At 36.2% G+C, this 12,540-nt stretch overlaps 1 protein-coding gene across 7 annotated transcripts in view; it reads right to left on the reverse strand.

Moving 5' to 3' along the window:
• Nucleotides 1-12,303, reverse strand: part of LOC592472 (LIM and SH3 domain protein Lasp) — a 32,443-nt gene extending 20,140 nt beyond the window's left edge. The window contains exons 1-4 of one of the 7 annotated variants that reach the window (XM_011682125.2): nt 12,018-12,303; nt 6,136-6,230; nt 5,474-5,558; nt 3,407-3,584 (exon numbers count right to left, since the gene is read on the reverse strand). In XM_011682125.2, the coding sequence (XP_011680427.2) occupies nt 3,407-3,584; nt 5,474-5,558; nt 6,136-6,230; nt 12,018-12,086 (427 nt within the window). In that variant the 5' untranslated portion in view covers nt 12,087-12,303. Of the gene's footprint in view, nt 1-3,406; nt 3,585-5,473; nt 5,559-6,135; nt 6,231-7,117; nt 7,710-12,017 lie in introns of those variants that run through there. The other 6 variants (XM_011682124.2, XM_011682126.2, XM_011682127.2 and 3 more) reach the window with 6 other exon arrangements.
• Nucleotides 12,304-12,540: the final 237 nt, after the last annotated feature.

The following is a 12,540-nucleotide window of genomic DNA, read 5'->3' on the forward strand; positions in this document are numbered from 1 at the left end:
CCAAGGGGGTGAAAGGAAAGGTGGTCACAATCAAGGGTTGATGATATACCAAGGTTGAGGGTTCCATACCCGCGATGAGATGTTAGAGCACAGGCAGGTGGAGTGAGAGCATATGAGAGGCAGCATGATGAAGCAAGATGGACTGTCGTCATGCAAGCATGCAAATGAATAGGATGTTACTAGAGTTAAATACACGTGTATGTGTACAAAATGCTACATCGTACTGTATCATTTCACTGTTACAAATATTTATACCCTCCATGCAACTATTTCCAATTCCAATAATACTTAACATTAGCCTTTTTTCTTCTTCAAAATACACTGTGCAGTTAAATACCTTATTTTTCATATAATTTTACTAAAGCCTACATGAAATTGGATACCGGTATTCTAAAACCCTTTTTCCCCCCATTCGTGTACTATTTGTTGGCATCTCATTGCGGCAAAATGTCTTTATGAACTAAAAGATTCTATTAGATCAAATGCAATGTGCCATGATCAAAATTTGCTATCTGCATTGAGCATGAAGAGGCTGTATGTATACAGACTTGTCATTGGAATTACTATGAGCCTGACATATTAATCCTTTGAGCTGTCATATCGACAGCGCTACTTTGACCTGCTGTAATTGATGAAAACAGGTGGTCATAACATACAAGTGCTGATTAAGAAACGGTGATGACTTTGCCACATTATCAATGTCCAAATTAGTGCCAACTGCTTCAGCCACATTGCTTAGAGCAAGCCTTAATTAACTTCTTTTTAAGTATAACAATTAATTAGTAAGGGCAATACATGTACAACCTACATGTCTGTATATGTTCAGCTTACAGTTTGCATCTATAATCTTCTTGCTTACACACATGTACATGTATTCTTAATCATTCATGATATTAACGCAACATGGAATTATTTTTCAATGATCATAATAAAATGGAAATGTGTTTTGATTTCAAGCATTTTAAGGACAACCAACTACATGTACATGTATGCTATCACTATCCTTCTGTTTCATCCATATTATTACTTATAGCAATTTCTAACAACATCTTGTTCAGAATATTAATCAGCAAGCCTAATTACATCTACTTTCGATGTTCACTAGAAATCACTACACATTTTTGTAGTCATGTTACCACAATGTTCATATGTGTTTTGATTTCTAGCCTTTTAAGGTCAACTACATTTATGTTGTCACTTTCATTCACAGTGTAGATGAAGAATTCCACTTACCCATGCATATAGTATCCATATGATTAGAAATGGCATTGGTGACAGTATAATGATAAAGAACAGTGCAAAATGGGTTAGTATGATGAAGAGAAAGGAACGGGGGAGGAGTGGCTAAAAGATATGGTGTGAAAATAGTTTAAACTGTAACATACAGAAAAATGAACAAATACACTATGTTGTATTACATGTATGCATACAACAAAACATGCAAATTGTTTACAGAACATTCTACACATACTACATTATGTCTACACCAAATATGATGTGAATAGATGTATAAATAAAATCTTAAAAAATAACAGAAAATGTAGGTGAACAACTTCATTCATTCATTTTAAGTCACCACACAACTACTTCCCAATATGTAGTAAAAGTAAAGAGACATGTACAGTGTGTATAGAGCACAATTGCAAACTGATAAACATCCCAGGCAGGGCAAATATCTACTCAACTATGAAACATTTTCTGAAAGATTTGCTGATTAGGAATGGTAAATATATTTGAGAAGTCCACTTTCCAGAGGTTTTTAATAAGAAGGTGGATAGTGGCATACATGAACATGAACATGAACAGTAAGACAGATCTAAACATTTACAGCTTAGCATTTCTTACAGGACACCCATCTCTTGAGAAGGATTGACACATACAGAAGCAGTGGAATTTCATGTAATAATATGTATGCCTAGATGCAGTATCATAGAACCCTTTTTTTGGAAAGGCATTTAATATTAAAGCAAAAGGATTAGCAATTGTGATAATCAAAAGAAAGAAGGAGGAGATCGAGAACAAGAAAAATGATAGAGTAACTGAACAGTCCACATTTCTTCCCAGTAGTTTCCATTAGATCTACAATAAATTGCTCAGACATTTACAGAATAGGATCAAGAAAGAAAAAGCAACTAAAGTTGACAAAAAAGTATGTTTTTGAATGTTGGAGAAAAAATAAGTTGTCTAATAATCAGAAAAAAAGTAAGTAATGAAAAATAAAATGAAAACTGTCATGTAGTTATGCAACTAAAATAATTATGTAGCTTGGTTTTGGATAGTAGCCATAAAGCACCTTGCCAATTTAGAACAATGCCGATCAAATATCTTTGACTGTACAGGTTGATAAGTCACAAAGCATACAAATAACATTGATGATTCTTATAGATGTATTACTTCTGGTAGCACTTCGTTCTTAGTAAACAAACAGTGATACCAAATAGTGATAAGTCGTTAGGTTTGAACAACCTTGGCTCTGAATACACTACACTACCAGCATTTGCTACTAAAAAGCTGCTTGCTAAATGATAATCATTTCCCTATCAATCAAAATAATCAATAGAATATGAGAAATACTGTAAATCTGGTTATTTACAGAGCATTGAAGTGCATTCACTCATGACACCATCATCACAAAGGTTTCCATAAGCCATCATACTTGAACAGTGCCAACAGTGAAGTGATACAGGTAAATGTCATCTCTTCTACACATCAACTACTCGAGACTGAGATTAGTGATGGGTCATTTTGACCTATTTCCTGGCAGGCAGGCAGGTAAGCCAGGCAGAATCAAACAATGAATCATTCACAGAACACTAGAAACTGTCAATCAAATGCACTTCCAACATGAATCACTATGCTTCTCATTCTAAATCTAAACTGTAATTAGTTGTACCATTTCAGATCGTCCAGTTACATGTAGTAAGAGAATTCATGGGAATCTACATTTTACTTATTTTAACAAGATTTTAACATTACTTTACTCATACAGTAGACCCGTTTACCAAGGCATTCAAATTTCATGCAAAGTTTCTGGCACTATACTAGATTACTTCTTAGTTGAGGCTTGTCTGTACCTTGGCAACCACTTACATGCATGCCAGTAGAAATCTATCTACATGTGATCATAAATATATATTATATACAAGTGTACAATATATTTTACAATCACAGGGGAATTCTTCACTAGGGTTTCTGGGAAGAAACCTTAACAAAATATATATAAAAACATTTGCAATACAGACCTTTCGAAATTGCAATCAATACCATGCTTTCTACAATCTAAGTCCTTCATTCCATTGCAAAATTAAATACAAAATCAATCTCTTCTGTACTTTGATATATAATGTTACAATCGATTTGAATCAATCGTAACTTACAAGACAGGGGTAGTGGTGTAAATGCTTACCTGTGCCAGCTTCAGGAGCTGGTCGATGTTGTTCACTCTGTTCTCTCTGCTGTAGCTGACCTGTATACATGACTGCACTCTGATTCTGGGTATTCCTTCTTGCTCTCACTGTCTCAGGGTCATCAGCCACTGATATCTTGCAGCCCTTATCTTGTACAAACTGCTTCTGATACTCAACCTACAAGAAGAACAAAATTATATTGAATAGTGTGACTGTGAAAGAGGTATCGGAATGCTTTCAATTTTATAAAACTGAAATGAAATTTAGTAGGAAAAATAAAAACAAATTTTGTCACAGCAATTTGAGTAAGAGGTTCACTCTTCATTTTGAAAGGAAAGACCACTAAGAAAACAAATTCAAACCAGAAGCATTTAAACAATGTATAACAATGTGTTTGTACTCGAGCATTTTACAGTAAAAGTTCAGATTTATACCTGCGAATATCTGGATCTAGCCAGAAAGTGCTATAATAATTTGGAAACAAACACCTACAAGTAAGACCTGACATCTCTGACTCACTTTCTATTCTATGTAGTTGTCTAGTTGATAATGCATGATTAAAATAAATAGAGATAGAGAGAGAGAGAGAGAGAACCTCCATCATTATGCAATGGTTCAGGGTTTGTGTAATGTACATTTGAAACCATTTCTTAGCATCTCAACTCTAACAAAAATAGCGAAACTATTTTTGAGGAAAAGCATTATACTGAACTGATCAACTGAATAAAGAATAATAACTCTATGGGCTAAAGACAATATGGTATCGGCACAGTAAGATCAGGTATTTTTTTATAGAGGTACTCCAAAATGACATTCTGATAATCAATATTGTGTTCTGTATTCATATGTATATACCGGTACGCATAATACAACTGATCTTTATGATTTCTTAACGGTGACATAGCTTCTTCTCCCCCTGCAAACAAAAAAGAAAACAAGGTTATTTAATAAAAGGATCATGCAACAAACATTCCATGTGATTCAAATTAATGCAAAGATTTTTTTTTAATAAGCAATGCTTTTCACCATAAACTTCTTTGTAAAAACGACTTTTACAAATCTCAGCCATGCAATTCTACCAGCAATTCTGCCACTGTGCTGTAAGATCACTTTCAGATTAGGAGAAGTGTATTCGTTAATGAGTATTTTAAATTGAATGGAACGTCTCAACTCAGTAAGCATGGCTGAGATTTGAAAAGTTGTTTTTACAAAGAAGATTCTGGTAAAAAGCAGTGCTTATTTAAACAAATATTTGCATCAAATTGAATCACAATCATTATTTGTCGCTTAATCCCTTTTATTGACCTTGTTTTCTTTCTCGTTTGAAAGGGGAAAAGAAGCTATGTCACGTTAAAGAGAAGGTTGAGTTCTGGGAAGATGTAAACAATAATTTGTGAGCGTTATCATTCTTGTTGCAAGTGTGGAAGAACATCAGATAAGACATGTTCCCTGAAAAGCATGGCTCTTCAAATGCCTTCATATTCTAAATATGTCATGTAACATTGTACAACTCAGGGTTAGGATTTTTACGCCACATGTTCGTGTAGTCCCATACACATCTTTCTGTGTACAGTATTTGTAACTTTACAGAGACTTGGCCAAATTTCTTATCATTTTGATGATTCCAGAACCTTGCAATACACACAAATTCTTATATGCTAATTTATCAACCTTTTCTGGTCGATTCCACATCGTTTCTTTCACAATGCAATCGCTTGACCAGAACTCAACTATATCTTTAAAGGCATCATAAAGATCAGTGTTTTATGCGTATATATTATATACACAGGGGGGAATGTTAATTATTTTTGTTTGGGGGTGGGGGGTCAGAACGGCCGCTTAAAACAAAAAATTAAAGGTAAAAATTTACGTTACTATCCTATTTTTTTACTGGTTGGGAGGCTATGGGCCTGCATGATGAACATATTGTCTGTTGAGAGGCAGAAAGGTTTTAACTCTGTGTATATATATATGAGTTAACACCCTTTTGGCTCTCAATACGATATCAATACGATATAAATGGGTAAATGCAAGCACTGTAGATCTATTCCAACAGTGTACTATACCTGACTCTGAGTTTTTGTATTCTTTGCAAGTCTTCTGTTTTCAGGGGTATCTGCCACAGTGGTAAACTTCGTTGTAGGGTAGTGGCTGTTTAAAAATGGAATAGAGAACAGTTTTCATCAGAATACAGTAATTCCCATAAAAACATGTATTGCAACTCATCTGCACTTATTTAAGACTGATATAGAGATCTTTGTTTCAATAAAGTTTTCATTAAAGATAAACTTCAGTACTGGTAATGCGATTGCATGTGAAAGAAAAGGTGTGGAAAGGATCAGAAACAGTTGATCATGTAGCATGTAAGTATTGGTGTGCAGGTTCTGGAGTCATCAAAATAATAATAAATTTGACCGAGTCTTGGTAAAGTAACAAGCACTGTACACAGAAAGCTATATATGGGACAACACACATGGTGTCGGGGCTTGTACTACCTTGATTTCCTTGTCTTTCTATGCTCATTACTCAGCCAGTATACATTTTCTTCCAAAATTGTTTGGCACATGTCATTTATTTGTAATCTTGAACATTCAGTGTAAGTTTTGTTTGATTCTGTGAGAATTAATTTTCTTTTTTTTACCAGAACTCAAGTTTATCTTTAACATTGATACCCAGAACTCTTTCTACTTAAGGTCCTGAATTATCAATTAAAATGAAAATAACTCACGCATGGCAGTATGGAAGCTTGTCGTAGCCCTTGTAGTTCTTCATGTTCAGGGTCATCCCACATGATTCACAGGTAAAACATCCCTTGTGCCAACTCTGAATTTAAAGAGATAAACAGGTGAAAAAAATATTGCTAGAAATGCAATAATTATTTTGTTGTACAATGTGAGGCAGTACCAGTAATTTGAACAGAAAGTAAAGAACTATCAGGTTACTTTCTGTACAGGTTTTGAAGATATGATGATCAAATACAAGTCACCAAGTAAGAACTAATCATCATGCATTTGTTTTAATTATCTAGACTACGGTACTCTTTTTTGCTTCTAAAACAACTTTAACATAAACAATATTTCAATTAAACCTTTGATAGCCCTAGCCTATAAATAATACACTAACATTTAGACCTACGGTCTACTCCCACTCCGTCCTACTCCTAGTCTAAAAATAATGCCATTGAAAAGAAACTGTACTCTGTAGTGTGACTAAGTCTAAGGTTCGAGTTTAATCGCAAGGTTGTTGCAAAATGTAATGAACCATAATCTGAATAAGAAGATTAAGAATGTGATAATTATGTAGACCTTATTCATAATTATATAAATACAAAAACAGTTAATTTAGTCTTTTACTTTTAGATTAGAACAATGAAATCCTCTGCAATATTCTGCAACAAAGCAAAGAGAGCTTGAGTCTATGTCAAAAGTACTACAAAGCACAACAGGTTTTGGTTTGTAGTTTAAAACATGTGAATACATCTTCTTCACAAGTAATCAATCACAATCAGTTTTCTAGTGTGAAGTCCTGTATTGTTTACTTTCCGGGCTGATACACGAACACAAAGCAAAGGCACTTTCAATGGTGCCTAATAATAACTGCACGTAATACCAACTGAGCTAGTTAGGCTCATTCAACAGATTATACTGCCGCCCACTTTCACTACAGACGTTCGATTCAGATTTATTAAAAATAAGAAATGTTATCATTACCTTATCCAAACATTTCATCTCTTCCACCGGATAAACGGTCCTGAGGCATCTCGCACAAGTCTTGTTCATCTTGACTGTCCAAATATCCTTCAAAATCGGAAAATGGTGACCAGCAAATGAGCATTCGTCTCTTGTATTTCCCGAGTGGGATCGGGATGAGGATGACGCACCGCGAAACCAGCTAGCGCGCTCTAGCTGAATAGCAGTAGTATACCTACACAATGCATGCGCCCAATGTCGATATTTCTTAGCCTTGGAATTGCCCGGTCGCGGAGGCTAGCGGAGACGGAGGGGAAATCGAATCCAGCGCGAACCCTTGCCGATGGCGGTAGTAGTACACACGGCACTCTATCGAGAGAAAGGCTCACCAAAAACGGAAGTCGAGTCAGCGAGCGAAAACCCCCCTGCTTATGCACCGGGGGTACCCCTCCTATTAAAAAACCCGGAAAGTGAAAGTGTTACTGCACCTGTCGCACCTTTCATGACACACGCCCTTTGTTTGTTGTAGACAATAAACCCTCTATCGTTTCAAGGATAATAATATCATATTGGACGGCTTTGAGAGTTTGAGTGTGATACAAGAATATATTGCTGGTCTCGTCCAATATTGTCATAGCTCGAGTGATATATTCTTGTATCACACGTCACAAAAACAAATCCATACAATAATGTTATTATTATCTAATAATAATAATATTGTTGTCAGAAGGGACACCAGTTTTGCTCATCGGGTACAGTGACCGGGAACCAGCGCTCTTTTGATTTTCGATAATCAATCAATATTGTATCGACAGTAATAATGTTTCCGGATGACAGAGCAATACTGACGAAAACAATATTTATATGTCATCCGGATAATGCGCTAAAGATATTAAATACACGAGTTATTGTACCATTTGGGAGCTTTATCTAGACTGTTCCAAAGGTACCTCGTGTGGGTAATTTCACTAATGCCCGAACAAAATGATGTGTATTATTTGTTTTATAATATTATGTTTTATTTGTTTTGTAAAATGATGTTTTATAACATGATTTTACTAATGACCGGTTATTATCAAATTCCGGTTAGGCAAAATAAATGCATGGTCACGTGAACGCTCTCAACCGATCATTTTATTAGGATCCGCGTCATCATCTTGTAATACTGTACGGTAATCATCAAGGCCACAACGGATCCACCCCTACCTGAAGTGGTTCAATATCATCATCATCATTATCATCATCATCACCATTCATCTTCTTTGAAATTCAAATTGATACGTTGACATGCTGAGCCTACTGTTTCATTGTTTTTGCTCTTTTGTTTTTATTTATTTCAAAGGCATGAAAGTACTATCAACAAATGTCAACCATCCTGTGCATGAGCTAAAGTATGTATTCCTCTATCACGGTTTGTTTGCAAACAACAATAATTAATAATTAATTATTATGTTTAACAAAATATGTTAGGACATGCCGCATGGAAAGGGAAGGCCCTTATTTGACTGATATCTTTTCAGATCTCCGTTTACTTATTCCATTTCCTAATTATTAGGGCCTTCTAAAGTGCCACCGGTATCTCATTCAACGCGATATGATAATAACCAAATCCAAAGGCGGATCGAAGGCACCACATCCCCCCTTCCTTCCTTCCTTTTTTTCTTTTACCGGGCTGGCCTTAACTCTCCCCACGCGTAGAAGGTCAATATTGAAAAATAGAAGCCTATCAAGTTCGGTGCGATCTGAGCCTTTTGTGATCTCCTTAAATTTATGTATGCTTCTTCCTTTCTGCTTTTAAACTTTTAATTTCGAAGGAAACATAGAGATAGATTTTCAAAATGTTGATTGGATCGAGTGGTGCCACCACACGGCAGCGTTGCGTTCTGCATCTGTGTGATCCGTTCTGTCATCTTGCTTTAAAAATATTCACTCAATACTTTATCACTGATCACGAGAATAATGTGGGAAGGGGTTAAGTCAGTTACATAATGCGTTTTATCTACTCCTTTCACCCCCCCCCCTCTTTACTCTCTTTTTCACCTTTCGATTTGCGGGGCATATGCCCCCCCCCCCCCCCCCCCCCACTCCCTTACGCCGCGGTAATCTCTTGAGAGCATATCCGAAGGAATATTATGAATATAAGAAATATAATAGATCCCGGGATTGATACGAGTCCCTCTGCAAGACAATCTCCGGATATTGTTTCTCTTTAAATTTCCTGCATAACAATCTGGAAGTAAATAACGCCTTTTCCCAATCAGCTGAAATAGAACTGACCTTTATCGTATATGATCAAGAAAGAATCGGAGATCGTAGATTATCACATGGCTTTCTTTTATCCTCAAATTAAATGAAATGCGTGCGTGGTTTAAAATCAAGCAAAGTAATATTGAATTATTTGAATACATTGAACTTTTGACTTCTTCGCGACAAATTGATAATCACAAATGCGATAGATACTTTCTTCAACATCGCAAAGAGGTGTGAATAGGAACAAAAGTATTAAAAAGTCAAGTCATACATTTTTCAAAAAGGGTTAGAAATGATGCAGACCTCTTTTACTATAATTGACAACGAATTACAGAAATATATTTAGAGGGTCTGGACAATGGGGGAACACTTTAAAACAATTTCCAACTATTGCTCCTATTCTAACTTTTATCAGCACACTCGGCAAACGATTTGGCTAGGAAAAGTTAGGGGGAAAAAATGTGTATTTTTACCTTTTTTTTAACGTTAATTTTACCTTTTTTGGAGATGGCCCCCCCCCCCAAAAAAAAAAAAAAAATAATTATAAAAATAGTACTCACTATCTTCTTCACTGCTCTTTTTTTTGGAAATATTTTGCATGCTCTGTATTCCATATTATTTTCTTGTTCCATTTGGGTGGACCGTGGACGAGTATACTTACAATTTCAATTATTTTATTATTTCAATGGCTTCACATTGCAATGGTATCATGGTATAATCATGATCAGGTATGTTTATTGTGTCTGCAAACTCAGGAATAAACCAAATGAAGAAAAAAAACATCTAGATCTTAGATTAGTGAGTAGACTATTGACGCGTATATTAATAATAAGCACTCGAAACCTCATGCACCGAGCAGCGTCGGTACGAAGTCTAAAGGTCGAGGATTCGCAATCAAACAAAGTATAGCAAACACAACTGAAACTTTAATGTTCCAATTTCTATTCATTTCTCATTTTCTTGAAGTTACTACTATCCTTCACTTATTAGTAGTATCAATATCTCCATAGGCATATAGAGAGCACTTGGGGGCATGCACCTCCCCCCCCCCCCCCCCCCCCACTCATCCACGAGAATATACAGGACTCGGAACGTCCAGCCTTTCACCCTACCCCTCAGTGTAACCATGTGACAGTGATTTTGTGTGTCATCCCTCCCCGTATGCAACCCCCTTCAACAAGTCTGACTGTGCCATGCCAATGATTTTATATTGTAGTTATATTTCAAACGAGAATGCATATTATTATTATACTTAATCTTACTAACAATGAGGATAACGTAAAAATATGATTATCATTGCTCTCATATGTTTGCATAAGCCCTTTTAATCATGTTTGTCTTGCCATAGATGTAATATCTCCCACATGTACATGATTGTATGCAGAATTCAAGTTTATTTCCTGGTGCCTAAATAATACCTTTCTTTCGTGGATTAAAAGTGTAGGCCTACAGTCCAAATAAATGCAAACAAGATCAGATTTTTGGCCTTCTTTTTTCGAGTGATCATGTTTATAAAATTAATTTTGTGTCTCGCTCTTAACATTTCATGATAAGAATTATAATAAGAAATACCCATTCTTAATCAGTTCAGGGGTAATTATTTCTGATCCATTCCATATTTTTCTTAAATCGTAGAGATCAGTGGTAATTACGTGGAGGTACAAGGGCAGTTCTCCAACTTCCAAGCTAATATTGGGACAATGTCAAATTCAAACATGTTCACACACAAATGACACAAAGACACTCACCCGTCCACTTCACCCATCTCACTTGTCTCTTTATCTACATTCGTTTAAAAACTGACATAGTATAGTGAATTAACTTTAAAGGTTTCTCAAGTTATCAATGTAATCCACGGAAGACATAACATCAAGTTATATATAGGTTTTAAAGTTTATTTGAAAACACACACAAGATAATTAAATGCATTTGTAGTGATAGACTTATTTTTTCTGAAGATGCTGTTGCTAATATCTCCATCCTTAACCCGCTCGTTGTGAGTAATGACGGGAAAATGTACTACAACTTTTACAAGGTGCAAAACGAACAGGGACTCCCCCTCCTCAGCTTAATACCACCCAACACCCCCCTCCCCTCCATATCATCACCATTCCTGAAAATGTCTAGTCCAACTTTCTCCGGACCACGGCTTTGTCAATTATTCATTTCACTGACAATATTCTATAAACACCGAGGAATTACAAAGAATGGAAGCTTCAGTTCATTGGTTTCTAGTTCTACTGGCAGCGTGATGAAAAATGGAGCAAAAAATCGTCGTCGTTCAGCTCAGCTCAGCTCAGCTCAGCTCAGCTCGTACACTCGTACACTCGTACATCGCAGTCTTACAGTGTACGGCTGTAGCTAGCTAGCGGTGCGCAACAGGTGGTATGTGCTTTTGCGAATGCATTTTGGTGTCAAATTATAGGCGGGAATCGCACGCCTTTTTTAGCTATCGCATGAGACATACATCCCGAGCCTGAATTTTCTCATGAATGCAAGTCGCAACTGTGTTTTGGCGTAAAATGATCTTTTCGGTATGTCCGTTCGAGGGAACACGCCCATTCGTGATCATGTCAATGACTTGAGTGTATGGCGCTACTGTACGTGCAAAACATTTTGACGAGTGAAGCCGCTGACGTGCTGCTGTGAATACAGCAGACAATTCACTTACCTTATCCAAGCACACTAGCTTTTCTGTCGGATAGACCGTTTTCTTACACCTTGCACAAGGAGGGTTCATGATGTATATAAATCCTTAGATCCTTACAGATATGGTAATCCTGCAAAAGCCCAGTACTAATACACGGGCAGCTAGAATTTCTCAAAGAGCTGTAGTAATTAACCGTCGGGGTGGCTTCCTTACAAAATCAGGCAGTTCCGCATTCGGGCGACATGCACGAACCTAACGTAATACCTACACACGATTCGAACTGGCGTGTGCGTTCTACTTTGCGCTCGGATATTTCTTTTGACAGACTTTTTAACAAAGATAACTTTTCACGGTTTTGGGAGTAACAATAGCATTGAAAAAGAAATAAAAGCAGTCAGGGCTATACAAGATACTTCGAAAAATGATATGCATATTTATCAGTGTTTACTGGAGTATTTTCGAATTAAAAACAAAAAAGAATGTTTTTACTCATCAGCTAATGGAATTTATCATCTTTATTGTATCAGTATATAGGACTCTTTGA

This window comes from Strongylocentrotus purpuratus, unplaced genomic scaffold (genome assembly GCF_000002235.5).
Source record: "Strongylocentrotus purpuratus isolate Spur 01 unplaced genomic scaffold, Spur_5.0 spur5_scaffold_6, whole genome shotgun sequence".
Lineage (NCBI taxonomy): Eukaryota > Metazoa > Echinodermata > Echinoidea > Camarodonta > Strongylocentrotidae > Strongylocentrotus > Strongylocentrotus purpuratus.